This window comes from Amblyomma mixtum, chromosome 3 (assembly GCF_055824585.1).
Source record: "Amblyomma mixtum isolate Tamu chromosome 3, ASM5582458v1, whole genome shotgun sequence".
Lineage (NCBI taxonomy): Eukaryota > Metazoa > Arthropoda > Arachnida > Ixodida > Ixodidae > Amblyomma > Amblyomma mixtum.
This window is the reverse complement of record NC_143014.1, coordinates 141,811,753-141,830,368: the sequence shown is the minus strand read 5'-3', so window position 1 is coordinate 141,830,368 and position 18,616 is coordinate 141,811,753. Positions and strand designations below refer to the sequence as shown.

Below are 18,616 nucleotides of genomic sequence, written 5' to 3'. Positions count from 1 at the left end.
ATATAAATAATCTCCACCTTGCCGTGCGATCTAGATCCATAGAAACCATCAGCTTATCTTTCACGGCTTTTAAAAGAAAGCTCAGTATTGACTATATTAAGACATCCGGTGTATTCTCATTATTGGATCGGGGAACTATACATTGCTTCGCGCAATGTATAGTTTAGAAGACTATTGAAGAAATCATTACTCCAAGGCATTCGCCTGAGCACAGCCATGCAGCGTATGATCAGCTGAGTTGGTGTACTGCGACTGTCTCGGGCAGGCGGTGTAACGGCTCCGAGCTCCGGACCAGGACGAATTTTTCTTACACCGAAATTTCTGCGAAAGCTGTTCGGCTTTCTTTTGTAGCCTTGTGGATGCGCTGAGGTGGCCGCTGAAGAGTTATATCACTCGCTTAATTGAAATCTACTCCACATGGGACAGTTCTCCTAAATACATTCGACTCTACGCTGCGGCCATGCTTGCTTGGTACGGAGGAACACGAGTGTAGAAGCCGAGCTCTGTTTAACCAGTACGAACGAACGGTTGACTACCGCCCAATAGCCGGTAGCTGTCTTCGGAGGGTGGCACGTTTACGTGAAAACAATGCACAGCGTTTTGTTCAGACTGACACTGTGGTGACTAGTGTGAAATTGATGGGACTGTGGGTGCCGGTGGAAGAAGACGTCTGGCAGATGCTCAGGGCACGGCTGTATATCGAGTGGTGTCTTTTAGCAATTGAGTTTTAGGTTGCGGCTAGGTTTGGCTTAAAAAAAAATTAGAAGGCGTTAGCTGGTTTGCACAGTGCCTCAATTTATTGCGGCTTGGTTTCGTTGTCGTACTTCACTCAAGCGTTGCGATTGCTTGTGTATGGTCTGAGAAATGCATCGTGACGTTGTTAATTGTATTCGCACTGCACCGCTTGCTGAACGCGAGGTCGATGCACGTGTTGGTAGCGTTTTCAGGTCCGTACCCGGGAAAGCGAATGCGAGCATTGGAAAGTTTCTACCTTGTAGCGGGGCTGGATTACGCTGAAACCGTAGTCTGTCGCACACCGAACACGCAAACCTGAATGGATTTTCACTGAGCTATCGGTGGAACCTCCGCGTTGCACTCGCGTGGTCCTGGAGTTGTCGAAGCCTAGCGGCCTCCCTGGCGCGCACTGCCGGGTCCTGCCGGCTGTCGCTTGTCTGAGCAGCTTCCGAACCCGCACTTCTGCAGGGTCGTGTCTCTGCTTCCAAGCCGGCACCTCCCGACGTCTCTCGCGTTATCGCACTGCGTCCCGATCCCACACTCCGCGTCGTGTTCCTCTCTCGAGACGGTCCCTCTTCCTCTTGGACTGCAAGGCGTTTTCGCACTCGGGACTGTGCACGACGTCATTCGTTCTATAGCCGCAACTGCCTTTCCACCTCATGAAGACAACGAGGCAGGGGCTGTGTGCACGGGGTGGTCACGTGATCGAGGGCTAGCGTGCCCCACCCGACGGCGACGAAGCGGACGACAGCTGGACGCGGACATAGGCGCCTACTCGAAAGCCGAGCTGGCTACATTGCTAGCGCTGTGAAAGAAAGCTCAGGAAAGAAAATTGGGCACGTGTTCTACGGAGGATGAGTCGCGACCTCCAACAGCTGTGGTCGCTTGTAATGTGAGTGGAAGAGTCCGATTTGCAGTACCTTTACATTCACGAGCCGCTGCGGTGGCTGTTCGACCATGGCTTTCCCCGCTTCTATGCACGAAGTCGCACGTTCGGTAGGCGGCCGTGGCTGCCGCTTTTCGATGGCGCCAAGTGCGAAATCGCTCAAGCGCTGAGGTCTTGGCGCATGTTCAGCAGTTCTGGGGCCTGGGTGATATGACGATTCTGTTTTACCCGCCGCGGTGGCTTAGTGGATATATGGCATTCAGATGCTGAGCCCAAGGACGCGGGATCGAAGCTTGGCCGTGGCAGCCGCATTTCGATGGAGCCAGAGCTCAGAAGCAAGCCTGTGTGCAGTAGGGCTTGAGTGCACCCCACCCGGGGGTCAGAGAACCCCAGGTGCTCGACATTAACCCGGAGCCACGTTTACGTAAATAACCGATGTCAGACGTTCGGCGTCATAGAAGGAATTTAATAGAATGGAAGGAAAATAACCGTGGTGTTGCACCAACTCAGGTTGTCGAAATAGAACGCTTTCTGAAATGGCGTTATTTATATCCCTCAGCCTACTTAACTCGGTGCCGCAAAAATTTGTTTTAATTTCCATCGTTATACTCTCACCCAAGATGTGTACCACGCTTGCGTGGAGCATACACCCTGTAGACGCGCAAAGGTCGCCACGTCTATCACTGATAGCGACCGCCTATAACACCAGGTCTGATGCCTGTGCTTACGACGTCATTCGATGCAGCTTATATCAAAGGCGGGGCTTGCCGAAGACACATTGGTCTCGGGTTGCACCAGGGCTTGTGATTTCCGCGTAACAAGAGACAGATTTTGGTTGGTTGGATTTGGTTAACGGTGATGCGTAGGGCACGAACTTTGCAGAAAGACCGGAGAGAGAGAAACAATGGAAACAGGACGCCGCCAGTCCTGTCTTTTCTTGCTTGGCCCTTCATAAAGTTCGCGCCACACGTATCACCATGAAGAGACACCTGTTCCGGCGCACGCGCGTGTTTCGCGGCGCGAAGTGGAGGGAGTGGAGAGTTGACACACGCACGCGCGCACAAATGAAGCCGGAGGTGCACGAGGCGGTTGTTAGCCTCTCTCCCTGCCCCGCTTTCAGCTACAAGCGCGCGCTCTCTCTTTCGTCACCTCCGAAGGGCCTTGCCCTGGGTGGCGGCGGTGTTGTTGTGATTTATGGATGCGCGTCGAGCAAAAGTGGCGAACGGGTGCACCGCATGTGCGCTGGCGTGCCCCTAATCAATATCGTCCCGCTGTTTCCCCTTCCTCGCGCGTGCAGCTTGCGCGAGTCTTTGTCGCTGATGCCGCCCGAGGAGACTGCCAATGGGCTGCTCGAATTCCCCCTCCGCTGCTCCGCTCCCGGCGCTCCCATTGGTAGATATGCACGCTCATCTGGCGCGTCGAGAGATTTTTCGCGCGTCGAGAGCCGAGCAGAAGAAGTGTGAGCTGTTCGCGCAGTTGCGGGCGTATGTACTGTACGGGCATTGTCGGGGCGTGCGATTCCGGAGCCCGAAGTGACGCTTCTCTGTGTGCCGGCGTGCATTCTCGATTTTGTACGCTAGTTGTGAGAGGCCGCATCCCCGTTTAGGGCTTCTTGCCTCGTTGCGGCCGCTCGCGATCGCGTTGGCACATTTGTACGTTCGTATGTGATCTCTCGTTGCGACGTGCCGTTGGCTTTAATTGAAGGAGTATAGACGCAAAATTTTGGTGGCATGTTTTCTTCTCTACAATGATGCAGAAGACACTACTATGCATGAATTACCGTGTGGTATTCGCCAACGACCGTTAAATATTCTATAATCGAATTTTTCTGCCGTGCTGTTTCGGTTTCAACAGCGGAACGATAGCTGTGACCTCAAAGTGGGGTTATATGTCACGTTAGGCATGGAAAACATCGATATAATCGCTGCTTCGTCGTTTCAGAGCCGGAATGACAACGAATGTAGAAGCAGTAATTATATTGTAGTTTTTTTCATGCCTCACGCCACCTATAACCATACTTTCACGTAACAGTCATCGTTTGGTTGTTGAAACCGAAACGGAAACAACATGAGAAAGAAATTCGATTATAAATTATTCAGCGGTCGTAGGAGAATACCACGTGGTGATTCATGTTAATAATGCCTTACGCATCACTACAAACAAGAAAACATGCACCTAAAAATTAGGTGTCTATACTCCTTTAACATCGGTGTAAAATCATTTCCGCGTGTCCGTGGGTGTTCCAAGATGGTGGTCACCTAGGGCGTTTGGGGCATATTTGCTCAAGAACATAAAACAGCGCGTAAAGACTGGGCAATCAAGTTAGCGTTCTCTCCTCTCCTCTTGCTTATCCCGCCTTTACTTACTGTTTTACATTCGTGGGTGTTTGTTCATGCATCGAGCGGAAGACAGTCGGTTCTCACTGTAATCAGATCTCCCTTGACGAAACTATTGCACAATATTTTAGCCGTTCGCGGCACGAAGGTAGGCCGTCAGTGTATTTGTGACAGCGTAACTTATCTCTTGAAGACCGCCTGTACATTTGCGCCTAAACGCTGATCGCTAGGTCATTCTTAAGTTGACGTTCTATGTGCGTGTGTTATGCCTTACATTCTTTTTTTTTTTGCCAAAATCCAACAAAAGTCAGAATTTAAGGAAGTATCTTTATTCAGTGTTAAGGGTGGCAGCACTTCAGCCATACCCTCTCAGCCCGGCAGCTTTAATTTAGCGAACGGCTCTTTTGTAAAAGGGCACTTCTACGGGCTAGTTGGGTCGATGATGGAAAGTAAGAGCGTGGAGACGGGACGATCAGGCAGCAGTGGAGTTAAAGGTTAAGCATTTACGCGCCGCTGTCACCGGGAAACAAAAGCTCCGCGGGAAAGCGTGTTCGTGCTCAGCGCGACAGCGTGAACGGGGTTGTTCAGTCTGTCGTCACTGGGATCGCCCATCCCGACACGAATAAATAACGCTTTTGGGGCACAGCTGAATCGTCATCCCTTCGATATATCCATTGTTTCGTTATTCACCGTTTCGTTATAACGAGGTTCGACTGTGGCGCCCACTGCCTTTCTCCCGTTCCGTCTTCACTGTCTGTCGAGCGAATTCAACAATGCCATTCGAGCAGAGGAACCGGCGCCTCCTCCGTGTCCACCGACACGGCGTTGTATATCCGACGACGGGATTGTGGCCCCGACGCCCACCCTTCTGCGCGGCTCGTTGGCGGTCGTCCGTGCCGCCAGCACCCTGCGCACCTTGGTCGTAAAAGCGTCGAATTTAGGAACAATCGCAAATCGAGTTTCAGTTGCCCTGGGAGCTCTCCGCTCCTCCCCTCCCTTCTCGTCCTTCCTCACGCGCTTGGCGAAGCTTTCGTTGGCCTGCCAACTGGGTCGTAAAAGCCGCACTGGCCGCGCGCAGGGAGCCACTTGGCAGCGCGGGGAACTTGCCTCGCATCGAGTCTTTCGAAGAAAGTGCAGGTGTATATATATATCTCAGGCGAGTCGCTCCCTTTTCTAACGGAATTTCGTTTTCTTTCTTCAAGTTTGATAACACTCGCAGATCGAACTGTGCGCTCGGCGCTAGTTTTCGGTCCGAGGATTTTGTCGGGAATCAGCGGCATTGTTCTTTCGACCGTCTATATTGCAGTCGCTTTCGCGAGGTCTCGATTGGGCCGAGTTTTACAGCGTCGAGTTTCGCGTGGGATTCGTGTCGCTGTCTGCGCTGTTTGCGCTTAGCCTCGGTAGCGTTTCTTGAGCGGCCTCCATGCGCGCTCAGACCTTAACGGGGCTGTACGCTGTGTTCATCACATTTTAGCCCCCCCCCCCCCCCCCCCCCTGTAAAAATAAAACAAAAAAAAGGAAAAAAATGTGCGTTAGATGGTGTAAACTATTAAACCCCTGATGAAAAGAGCGGCGAACGAAGAGGATAGTGTTACCGAATGGAGTAACGTATTCCGGGTAGGTTTCGAAGAGGCCCCAAGCCACCTCTCATTTAGTCTGCTGTTTCATTTATTTATCTTTTTCATCGAGGCTTTCGTTTTGAGAAACGCAGCTTTTATTACAACTGACGTCTTGTGGAAAGTCCTAATCCCCCAAGTCGCGTGCGGGCACTGGTAGAGTAAAGTGAGCTAGCGATTTGTCTGGTTTACCCACTTGGCGTTTACAAGGAAGTGTCTTAAAGCGCGCATGTTCGGTTTTCTCTCTTTTCTGTAGCGTACATTACCATCTGCATTTGCAGCCTTTCCGTGCCAATAGCGGCCTAGCGGGTGTGCTCGCGTTCTCGAACGGCAACGACATTCACTTGAAGTTGCAGCTGTACCATCTCAGAGCATTAGTGCAGCGCAAGCTAGTGTAGGATAGCGCTTGATACAGGAGCGGCATGTCGACACGACGCTAATGTCTCTTTTCGAGGCACTCTTTTATCGAGTACTATATTAATCCGCCCCTAACTGCAGCAACTCCTTGGTTACTAGGCGTAGAATATGTCCATAATCACTATCAATTCACTGGGATCTTTATATACCGATTAGAATGGCTGGCGACTTACGTGGTTTTCGTTCAGTTGTTTGCTGTAGGAAGTGCACCCTGTCGATTACATTTTCAAGGTGGCCTTTTGGATATAAATTTGGTAAAATATTGAAATCTTAGGCCAAATTAGGATTTGTAATGAAAACTCGGGACCTCAAAAATCGGGGAATATCTGTTTTTCCAGAAAACGGAGAGCAATTCACACACTTTATCTCAGTATGAAAATTTGATTGGCGAATGCTCGCTGATTGTATCTTAAGCGTCACCTCTGGGCGCGTACGTTCTCAGAGAAGCTTTATATGGGCACTCAGGGCAAATTGACGTTGGCATGTATCGATAGATAACCGTAGTATAACGACAAAGGCGCTACTTTCACTGAAATGACGTTTCTGTAAGCGAGAAAAGGCCAAAGAATTAAATGCATGTGTCGGCGCAGTTTATTTGTTCGCGGATCCCAGAGGCTGGGCTACACCGACATTCACTTCAAAACGGTGATCACGGGGTCCTTTCCGGTGTAGACGCCAGGATTTTGAGTCGTGAGGCAGGAAAGTTTTTCAGTGACATTTTCTCACCTATAAATGCGTCTTTTGCTGCCTGCCGGACAAACGTAAATGTACCCAAAAACGGGCGTAGAATCGACTTCTTCTCAGACTCTTTTTAGCATAGCGGAGACGTACTCACCGGACACCGTCTACGCACGCGCAGTGACATGTGTGGGGCCAGGCGGTCTAGCCACAGACGGCTTGCTACGGGTTTGCCGTCCGGTTGGGATTCAATCGCAGCGTTGGTGTGCTCGCTCTGCAACTGACCAATGGGGAGCGCCGAACGGCGTGTGACGTGGGGTCACGTGGGAGCTGTTGCCGCGGCGTAAACAGAACTGTTTATTGTAACCAAGACATACGAAATATTGCCTTCCATCTAAAAACACGCTGGTCATAACACCATCAACACATTCCGTGCAGCTTTTCTGTCGCGTTTAATCATGGGTTGCCTATGCGAACATCGAGCAGCCTTGCGTGTCCCTCCGACCGAATTCGCTGGGTACGCGCTGCATGCGAAAGCGCTAACCGAAAACCGCACTGCGGCGTCACCGTCTATTTTCGTTCTAGTCGCAGCTTGTGAAATGGCCTGAGGCCAATTGCACCTCCGGGTGTGCATACACCGCGACGATATTTTGCAGGCCTTAATTGCTTCGCATAGCTGCGTTGGAATAAAAAAAAAATTGCACCGGAAACACTTTCGCGTTGTGAAACTGAGCATCTCAGGGCCGGCTATTCTCAAGATTTGAACGACTGGTTAAATTTCAATAAATTTTCTTCAGCGTTGACGTGTACTAAAAAGCAGAGACTAAGTTTCAAGAGCCTGCAGTTGAGATATTTTTCAACAAAAAAAAAATTCGTGGTTTGCTTCAGTATCACTTTGTCGTTCAAATTCAGCTTCTACACCATACATTTTTTTCGTGTGCAAGTGTGCAGGGGTCTCATTTTATTTGATACGAATAAATGAGCATAAACGACTTGTTCCATGAGGGTATTTACCCCCCAATGTTTCTGCCGAGCGCTGTAAGCGCTCTTGAAAAATACTTTGTACATTGGCAGTCCTTCGAAAACCCACAGGTTCTTGGATTGTTGCGGAACTGATTGAAGCATCTCCGAAATACGTTTATTGGTCCAAAATCCCGACTGTTATTGTCCCGCGCTCTCCTTAAGACTGTTTCGCGTCAGTATTCATTCATTCTGTCCTCTTGCGTTATTCACCAAAGAGCGTATCGGGGGCAAAAGTGGTGTACTGGCAGCACCCGCTGACCACTTTTGTCTAGAGGTATGCCACTGTGCTCATTTCGATCCGGGTCTCTTTCGCTTCGTTGAAACGCCGAAATCGTCGCAAAAGCAGCGAGTCACTCCAGAAGAGCGACTTCAGCCGATGCCACGCGTAGGCAGTTCCCATTGTTTCACCATGTGGTGTGCAGTACTGCGTAGCGAGTCTAAAACATGAGCGCGCACGTACTTCACTGCGAAGGGCACACAATGCATAAGTTGATCAACGGCGACATATTTATGAAATATTGCTTCATTCCTGGCACCTTCGCTCACTCTCTGGGACGTTCAGCCTGCACCTCTACGGCAGGCGTTGTCACCTTCGTTTCGACACGGGAGCGTCAGCCCATGTCCGCGTGGACAGCCGGCGCGAAGGAACCGGCGTCAGCTGTCTCAGCGCTGCGCGGCCGCGGCGTTGTGCAGAATCGAAATTCCCTCCGGTCGCGAACATCTCGGTGCACACCCTAGCGCTCGCGTCATCTTGCCACGGCTCCGCAGGTATAGCGGCTGCTTCGGAGCGTCGTCGCGTACGCGCTCGCTTCTCATGCCCCCTCAATTTTACCTTCGTGGTGCGTCTCTAAAAATGGACATTGGTTCGTCATTTGTGGCGTCTTCGGCATCCGGTCCCTAACTGTGCTTCTTATCTTAACAAGGGTCATTGCCCTTATTTTCGGCGGTTTATAATCTCAGCGATATATGCGTGCTGCTATTTCTGTCTTTATTGTGGAGAATTCCGTATCCCTCTGCTTCCCCTTTTATCTCTCTCCGTGCCCTCTTATTCGGATAGTTCGTATTTGTCTTCTGCCTCAGTCTCCGAGAACTGCGCCCGTTTCCAGACCGAGACGGAGAGTGTCTCCGGTATTCGCTCAGGGCGAGGGCGCAGTCAGTCAATCGCTCCTCGCCGCGTGTCGCGCCGGCTTGCCTCGGAAGCGCTGCCCGCGCCGCCGTCCCTGTTTACCTGCGGCGTTTCGTTCTCCGGAATGATTGGAAAACGCCAGGTCGCTCCCGGCGCTGCAGTGCGAGCGAGCGCTGCTGGCTGCATAAAAGCGAGCGCAGCCTTTGACGACGACGACGGCGGGGGAGGAACAAAGGCAGCCGCCGCAGGTGTTATAAATGAAACGCTTTTTTCCTCAAATGGGAGGCGGCCGGGGGTAGCTGCGGGCCCCGTAACGACGGCGCCGGTGGCGCGCGTCCCGCTTCGGAGGAGCTGTCTCTGGGCGCGACGCTGCATCGATCAGAGTCGCGCCTGACGGATGTGGCGTTACCTGGATCCCGACACCCGGGCTCCGAGGCAAATGATTTCCGCCCCCCCTACTCTCGGAAGCGCCGTCGACCGCGCCGCGCGTGAGAAAAAACGCCGCCGCCGCGCGCCCCCATTGTCTCAGAAATCGCGCGCCGCCGGCGCAGGCCGACTTTTGACTTGCCCGTACGGCTCGCCCTCGGGTCCGGAAGCGTGTTTGGCTTTATTGGGTACGCCTGGGCACTCGGGGTGTTTCGCCCTCGGAACCCCTTCTGGATTCTTTTCTGTACAAGACGGGCTCTTCTTGCGCACTCTTCGGCTGTGGCTCTTTGCAGCGGTTCATCCGTGACGCGGCTGCGCTGTCCCTGTCAGCGGCGTGTGTAGCTAGCGATGGCCAACGCAAACGGTTGGCATGCTTTCGTTTGCGTACATTTGTTTGCCTTTTCATTTTCTTTTTCATTGGACTCGACGTATACTGTCCGTTAGCGTGTTTTATTTTTTAACGCAATAACATTAAGGATGCCAATCAGCGGAAAACCCTGCGTCGTCGGCATGAGCAAAAAATCCCGAGAAGCAACCTAGATGGCAGATGGGCCACCCTGGTCACGTGACCTTGTGTCGTCATCACAACCTGCCTACGGTAGCAAGTGGCAGTTAACGATTGGTCGCGTGAGGTTGCTCGGGAGAGCAACCTGGGCCTCACAAGTCCCACCGGTGGCCGCACCTGCCATCGCAGGGCAGTGGCGCATCGCTTAACCGCTGCACCAGGAGTGGAATGAGGACTCCCATCGATCTATGGATGCGAAGTAGAGAATGATCAATTCCGCATAGGTATATAGGCATTGCCCCATTTGCGCTATCGCATCATACTCTTAAGGCGGAGCTTAAGTGTTCCCTGCACCTTTTTGTTTCCACCGAAGGTACTTTGCAAGCCTCTCTGTCTTGCAAAGTACGTTCCCCTCTGTTTGTGTCTGTCTCTAAAATGTGTCTACCCGAAAATTATTACTTCTACAGTATGGAAGCAACGACCGAACGCCGAAAAAAAATTATTAATATATGGGGCTTGGCTTTCAGTTCTGCCGTCATTTTTCTGTCTAGTTTCCTTGGCCAAAAAAGAAGACGGCCGTTTTGCTTCTGTTCATTTCTTTTTACTTGACGTTACTGTAGGTAGAAGACGGGACTTCAAAGCACCGGACGTCATTACAGGAAGTCATGGTGTGTTGTGGCGAAGAACAAAACATAATCTGTGACTGCTGCTGACCAGAACGTCGGTCGCCAAGTTTTCCTGCCACATAACGCAGGGGCAGCTAGGTTTATGGGGAGGAGTGCCCTCTTCTCCCCCAAGCGAGAAATTTTACATAAGAAAGCCATGCTGAACTCTATTTTATCGGCAAAAGAAAAAATTGGCACAGACACAAGACTGCTTACGTGTAGGAATGCGGAAGCATTACTGTCCCTGGGTGCATTGACACACACACACACACGCACGCGCGCGAGCGTATGACACCACCCGGAACGCTGTACGACGAACGGTTGCTTTACAATTTTGATACGAAGATTGACTTTTGAAGAAAGGAAAAGCGCAGTGACTGTCTCACATCTCGGTGGACACCTCAACCGCGCCTTAAGGGAAGGGGTAAAGAGTCTGGGAAGGCATACAATTGAAGGTGCATATGCCTTCGCTTCAAATCCCTGTCGCAAGCTAGCCTCCAACTTGACTAGCACATGCAAGCTACGGGCAGCGAGAAATCATACGACACCACCCGGAACGCTATGCGGCATACGGTCGTGTCACAATTTTGGTGCAAATAGTGTAGGGAAAACTGGCGCCACATGGAGGTCGGCTAGTGGTGAGTATGCTATATAACTGAACAACGTGTATAGGATAGTCTGAATTGGCGGTGCTCGGCTTTCTGTGGGCGTCATACGACCATTTGATGCCGTCACCCTATTTTTCTTCCCGTCGCTGGGACTTTTTGTACCACCTGCGAGAACACACACACACACACGCCGCCGCCTTTTCTTCGTATGGGGCTAGTAAAGCTTTCGGATTAAAAAGTCTGAAGAAACACGTGGTTCAAACCAGACCGCGCCCTCCAAGAGTGACCCGTAAATCCGGCCCTGAACCGACTCACGATCGCTTCTGCGAAGGCATATAAGACTTACACAAATGCTTTGAGTCCAGCCTGCGAACGCAACCTTTTGTTTTCTCTCTCTCACCGTATATTTCCCTTCCTTGTGTCTATTTTTTTCGCGTAGTCCTTGGATAGTGTCTTGCTGGCTGAACTGTTCGCCCGCTTCACGCTGCGGTCGCAAGGCTGTGGATAGGTTTTGTGTGTGCGTGTGCGTGTGTGTGCGTGCGTGCGCGGGGAAAGTGGGCATTTGCTGTCACTTGAGGAAAGCTATATGCTCCGCGACCATGTTCGGCAAAACAGTGCTGGCAGAAGCTCGTGCTTGCACTGCAATTTGGAGAACGCCGCAAATGTTAACGAACACCGAAAATGTGAAGTTGTGTCGGACAGGTTCGACAAGGGCCGGATGGACATATAAATATCTGTAGCAGCTGCTGCGTATAGCGATTAGTGAGGATCACGGTCGTACCTAGAACTGATGCCACATGGCTGGTCCGTGGCTATAGCGTTTCGTGATGAAACAGTGCCCTGTCGCTTTCGCGTCGAATGACGTCATCGCGCAGCTTGAGAGCGTGTAGCGCATGCAAAGTGCTCTCTTAGGGTTTGTAACAGTCGTTATATACCCTCGCTGCCGGTGATAAATGGGCGCTGTCCGAGGCCCGCTGTGGGCAGCGCGCTCGCAGGGGTGTCACGTGATGCGCGACTGATGCGACACTCGGTGGCGATTGGTGCGCCCGCGGCGGGCACCCTCCACGGCGCAGCACCCTGCCTCGCGGAGCGCGTCTGAATGCAAATGACCGCTGTGGGCCGGTCCCCGGGGAGGGATTCTACGGGGGCGCACTCTTCTGGCATCCCCGCCAGCCGACAATCAGGGCCACCTCATACACCGCTAGCTGGTGGCCGCTTAACAGTCGTCCGCGCTGGTCCTTGCCCACACCAGTGGTCCTTCCCCGTTGCTGCATGAAAATAATCCAGGTGCTCAGCCGACCTCGTAAAAGCTTCGTCTGCGGCAACAGCCTTCGATCTGATGGCCGTCGAAAGCCGGGCTGCAGCGGAAGCTAGGGGCAGCCCTCGCAAATCGAGGGGTTTCGGTTTGGCCTCGCTAAAGCATCGTCTCAGGTTGCGGTTTATGTAGAAAATGCGATCCTGGGTGTCGAAGATAGAATCGCGTGAGGTAGTCTGATGTGCAGGGTTGGCCGCGGCCACGCTCGTGCTCCTCTTCGATTGTGCTGGGCGGGGCGAGTAATGTAGGAGCGAGGGAGATGGGCCGGGTGAGAGAGTCACCGAGGCCTTGCTACTTTATTCAGCACCCCGAGGGCTAACTTCGCGCTCTTCAGGTGCGGAGGGATGGCGGGCACGAACCCTTGATCGCAGCCCGATTGTTCCACCATACGTGGAGCCATCGCGGCTCGAGAGACCGGGGGGCGAGTAGCGAAGGCAGAAATCATGGAGCCTTGCGAGGGCGATCCGCGCACGAACTGGGCCGGCCTACTTGAGAGCGCGCTACATGCCGGCGGAGCTGCGGCAGCGCGCGAGATACCGCTGCCCCAAACAAACCTTGCGGCAGTGGCTGATAACGCGGGGCCCTTGTTTCCCTCGCGGAGCAAATCTTGGCTGGCGGCCTCCTGCGCTGCGAGGGGGAGGCCCAGCGCGCGCGTACTTCTTGGAGCGTGTCGCCTTGATAATGGCACACGCGCGCCGCCGCCGCGTGGCGTTTGCCTGCGACTCCATCTGCCGCCGCCGCGCTGGATGGAGTCGATTCGCTAATGCGTGCTCTCCCCCTTCCCCCCTCCCACGTCCCTGTGTTCTTGAATTCGAGAGGAATTTGATGAAGCGCGCGTTCCCTCGCAGCCTGGTCTGTTTTGCTGGCCGCACGTTCTCCAGAAGGCCTTTTGTTAATGTGGTTTCCTTTTTACCTGCGCTTTGAGATGCCCGCGCGCGCACACACACCTGTCTTTGCCGATTTCGCGTATGCTGCGCGGAGGCTCGGCGCCTGTCGCTCTGATTAGGGGGCTGGCCAGCGGGAAAATGGGATTGGCGCTCGCGCGCACCTGCCCGCGGTCTAGGGTCCCTGGCCAGGCTCGGGCCATTCTTAAGTGGCGCAACAGAGCGCTCCTTCTCTGTAGCTCTTTTTTTTTTTTTTTTTTTGCTGCTGCTGCTGCTGCTGCTGCTGTCATAGCTTCTCGATTGTTGTTTTATGCAATTTCAGTTATCATTTTTACGTAAAGGCTGAAAAGCCAAATGCATGGATAAGAAACGAAGCTCGTGGCTTCGTGTTATGTCTATGGAAGTACCGGTAGACTTGCCAAATGTCGTCGCTCTTGAATCGAAACTGTGTCTATGCGTGTCGCTCGCTGTCAGCGGTTCTGTGCACCGCGACGCGTATACGCAGCCTCGAAGTTAATTGAAGAAATATAAGACGACGCCTTTCGACGCTGTAGTATGGGGTCATATGCATGAGATGTATATGCACCCGGACAGACAGCACCGATCACCCATACAGCTGGGCCATTTTTCAACTCTCCCAATGATAGCTACTGTGCAAACATGTGCGATAATATATGTCGTACAAGACGCATCTCTACCCACTAAACACCAGACCACTAACATCAGCATTTAGGCCGACTCTAGCAAAGCCATCCGCAGTATACAATGCCGACTACTGGAAACCCACCTACATTATATTTTAATGGAATTCTATAACCGTAATACGAAAATTACAATAACCTTGCGTTGGATACGTGGTCATGCTGGGATCGAGGGAAATGGTGTGTCTTTCTGGGCTTCCTTTTACGAATCCTTCATTACTTTAGTCTCCCCATTGGTATCACCACTGGTGTATACATGTCGAAGCAGTAGGAAAGGAAACGTTTTATTAGCGTGCAGTCAACGATCCCTCTCTAAGTGTCAAGGAAAATCCTACTCTCTGCCGTGTTGCTGATTGGTTTTGTTCAAGATGCATGCTCGTACCTCCACATTCTAAGTACTAGTCGTACGGAAAGCAAACAAATCACATTTTTGGCCTACTTCGCAATACGAAAGCGAGTTCTTGAGTTTGTGAATGCAAATTTGTTGCAAGGACTGTCGCGTGCGTGCGTGCGTCCGTGCGTGCGCTGTACATACGTTGCGTTATAACTACAAGCTTTTCGCGCACAGTGGCTGTAAGAATCGTAGTGAAACGCCGCATGCTTTATTTTGACCGTCCTCTAAGCCTTTAAACCTGGTCACGGATTACTGTAGTGAGCGTAGAACTAATGAATGAAAGCTTAGAAGTCCGCCTTACTAACCTCACTGGCCTGAAAAGCAAGCATTTGGGAACAGGCAAGTGGGAACAGAAAGGTAGAGGAATATGACGATGGATACTTACATTGATGGCATGATGTATTCTGCTTGTTTCCTTGTTTGTTTTATATTCATTTGTCTACTATATCGACCTCAGGAGAGGGTGAATTGGACATACATAGGAGAGGCCTTTGTCCTGCAGTGGGCGTAGTCAGGTTGATGATGATAGTGTGCCTTAGGCACTAACTACACCAGCGGTTCGTTCTGGTCGACTGGATGTAATACCACATCGGGTGTCGCCACTGGCATATATGGCCTTAAAAACGATGGGACTGTAAAATCGGTCTCTCTGGTGTACTTTTGGTGTTTCTATAGTATCCGTGTGTGTTCGTGCTGTCGACCGAGCCCAGAGTCACGGTTTCGCCACCGGCGGCGGCGACTGGCTTTCAGTATAGACGAAATGCTAAAACGGCCGTGCATGCTGAGGTTTCGGTGCGCACACAGTACTTTGGTTTGGGCTAGTTGGTTCGTAGCCATGTTTGAAGCAGAAAAAGGCGCGAATGGGACGAGGGCAAAGAGGGAAACGTAAAGCAACAGGACAGGCGCCAGTACTGTCCTGGCGCCTGTCCTGTTGCTTTACGTTTCCCTCTTTGCCCTCGTCCCATTCGCGCCTTTTTCTGCTTCAAAGCACGCACAGTGATCGACAAAAGTTTGCTTGCAGGGTGCGCATTCACGAAAAAAAAAAAAAAGATCATTTCTGCGTTGCCTCGCTGTCCAGACAGCTGGCATTTGTGTCAGTGGTTTGAACGTGCACGTGCCCTCATGCATCTATGCTTTTCACGCCAGACCGCGCAGAAGTCATTTCTTCTTTCTTTTCGTGAATCCGCTTGACTCAGCGTCGGAAAACTCCTGGGAGCCAAATTGGATCCCGAGCCGTCTGCTATACGGCGTGTCTCATAAGCCACTGTGCAGTTTTGTGATCGAAAAATCGCCTTCCTAAGCTTAAGAAGCTTGCTAGTAATAACTTGTTTTTGTTTTTCTTTATGCATGCATGTAATGTGTGCAGTTTTTTGTCTGTACGCTTACTTCGCATGCGCAGTGGAAGTTGGCCCGAGGCGTGCGCCGTATCTGACCTACGGGGCGTTCTCTTTCCTGTGCGCAGGTACATCCTTCGCGGCAAGGTTCGCGACGAGTGGGGCAAGGTGCAGCTGACCTTCGAGCTGGAGGTGGTGCAGGTGCCGCAGCCCGAGCTGCTGGGCATCCGCCGCAAGCGTCTCACCGGCGACGCCTGGCACTACAAGCGCGTCTGCGAGGAAGTGCTCAAGATCAGGGCCGCCTGAGCCCCGTCCGTGTCCGCCGTTGTTTCAGGGGCCTCCACGGACGGAAGCTGCGCGCAAGCCTCGGCGACATGGGGCGCGCAAGGGGCACATGCTGTTTCAGTCTCGTGCAAAGTGGCCAGCTGAGTGTGCTCCAGTTGGCGGCATTTGTGCCTTGAAAATATTATGTAAACACTGCCGTTCTGTCCAGTCATTCGTAAAGGGACCAGCTTTTTCACATTACGTCGCGCAGCTGTTTTATGTAGTTATGCAGGAGCCAATATATTAAGGTGTCCGCTGTGTGTTTTTTTTTTTTTTTTTCGTGACACCACAGTTGTTTTGTAGCTCTGACCGCGGAAGGTTATAGCGCGGCATTCGGGGGTAGGCAACCTCGACGAGCACATTTCGCCCCATGTCGCGCACCAAGCAGCGACCAGTTAAGCGAGCACGCTTAGAGGAATCTGTTCAAGAGGCCACGCTTCGCGTGAGTCACTTGAGTGCCGCACTCATGCTCAAAAAGATTTGCTTGGCCAGTTGAGAATGTGAACAGAGTGCAACGTAGGCGGATGCGAACAAACTGATTTAAATATGCCGTCGGACCGACGATAGCTAACTGCGGCATCGAGTGCGACCGCTTTGGAAAGAACCTTAATCACTGCGTGGCTACTTTCTTACGTGCTTTATAACAAAATGCGAGACTACCACTGCCGCTGCTCAAATCTGTTGGGAAGTGCGGCTTGTGCATATCGCTTCTAATCGACCGCGTTTGTTTTGCTACTTTTTTTTTCTCATCTTAGCCTTGGTGCACTACATATTAAAAACTGTTCCTGAGCCTTCTTCTCTGATATCTCATTTTTCTCCCGTCCCTTTACGCGGCATCGTGCGCATTCACGCCTTTAGATCCCTTACTTTGGGTTCTTTTTACTCTGCGTGACGCCAAGCGGCATGTTCTGTTTTTATGTTCTGATGCGTTTTCTACTGTATTTGTTTATGCTTCCGAAGGCCTTACTACCTGTACCTCTGCTCAGGCCCATATTCCCCAATATTTGTGCTGTACGGCAACTAAGCGGTTGCCAATCTTATACGAGTATCCATCTAAGCAATAATCGGTGTCGTCTGCCCGCAGTCGTGCCTGAAGGTCAAGTGGCTTGCTGTTTATAGGATATGTACTCACTGTATATCTACAACTGGCTAATTTTTCAGCAGCATCTCGCGAGCGTCGACCGGTCGTTGTGTCAGCGCCTCGCCGAGTGGCAGATCCCGGGAGAACAGGTGCGCACGCAGTGCAGTCATCACGCCAGTATAGGAGCCCTATGTCTGCCAGGCACCGCCGACACCTGCCGGTGTTGGACATTTTGCGAAATATAAATAGCGACGCGCGGGAAAAGCACACTACGAAAAAAGAATGTGCTACAACGGGTGTGAATCGGGCTCGCTTGCTTTTGATATCGCTTGTCCGTGTTGAAGGGTCTATAGCGCCAGCCTATAACACTACACTCGTGCTGGTGTGGGCATTCTTCGTACGTGCTTATTCTAGTAATAATTATAATAGTAGTACTTTATTTTGCATTCTCGCTTGTTTTGACGCTCCTCGCCGTGACAGGGCGGTGACATACCGATCGGCTGAATCTAGCGCGATACTGTTGAAAAAGTGGCCGGCTAACAGCGCGGGCTTTCTGTTTATGCTTGCATGTATATTTGCCTGTTTAGCGCAAGAGCCGTGTGTTTATGTAGCATAATTTTGTATTTGCACTGTATATTTTTCACACTGTGCCAGATGACGCCGAAGCGGTGCAACCGTGGCGCTTGTCAGCTGCCTTGTTCTTCAGTCTTTCGTGAATACTGTGCCTTGTGTGTGTCGCGGTGGCGTTGCCCCGCATCTCCACAAGGGCACGGTCCCTGTCGTTGCTTGAATATACCAGTTGTGCCACTTCTGGCGTACTAGCTGCGTTTACGGCCATTTTATTGTGCGAAGATTTTTTTCTTTTGCTTTGGCGTACACTGCCTTAGTGAAAGGCACTCGCTCATTGAAATGCTTTGGAAAAACGTATTTTTTGCCCCTTTCACGAAAGTTTTTTTTTTCTTTGCTCATTTGTATCGGTGTCAACGCACCCGAGCGAGTATTAATCCTAGTCTGCGACATAATTGCTGCATTTTTTCTTCTTTGCCTTGGTAGTGCCTGTTACAGCGCCATCGAATTTTATCTTCTTCTTGTTCGAATAAACGTTGTGCGTATTTTTATTCCATAGGTGTCTTTTTTTCTGCAACTATGGTTGCCTCTCGTGAGCTGCCGTCTGGCGCTAAAACAGTGACATTTTATGCCAGACTTGCGTTGCGCTGGTGGATTCCTTGACTTAGGTGTGGCACCAGAGAGGAGGCTGCCACTGAGCACGTGGACTTGGAGGGAGAGGAAGACGTCTACGCTGAGAAAGGAGGCAGTATAGTAAAAGGTATATGGGCGCTGGTAAAGAACTGCCAGGATTGGCACTGAATCGTCACTCAAAAGTTAATCAGAAATTGCTTCTCTGCTTGACATCGCAGCTCTTCAATGTTCGATTTGAAAGCAATATGCCTAGCACTGGTTTTGAGAACAAAGAAATGTTGGTTCGGAGGCCTTCCTTGACCCTTTTGTCCCTGGCGTCCTCAAAGGAGGATCGCCAAACTATCTTTTTTGAAGCCCTGTAC

At 51.5% G+C, this 18,616-nt stretch overlaps 1 protein-coding gene across 3 annotated transcripts in view; it reads left to right on the top strand.

Annotated features, from left to right (window-relative positions):
• Positions 1–18,177, top strand: part of LOC149352185 (maternal embryonic leucine zipper kinase-like) — a 192,031-nt gene extending 173,854 nt beyond the window's left edge. For all 3 annotated transcript variants that reach the window (XM_089581339.1, XM_089581340.1, XM_089581338.1), the window contains one exon: positions 15,778–18,177. In XM_089581339.1, coding sequence (XP_089437465.1) covers positions 15,778–15,955 — 178 coding nt within the window. In that variant the 3' untranslated portion in view covers positions 15,956–18,177. The remainder of the gene's footprint in view (positions 1–15,777) is intronic.
• Positions 18,178–18,616: the final 439 nt, after the last annotated feature.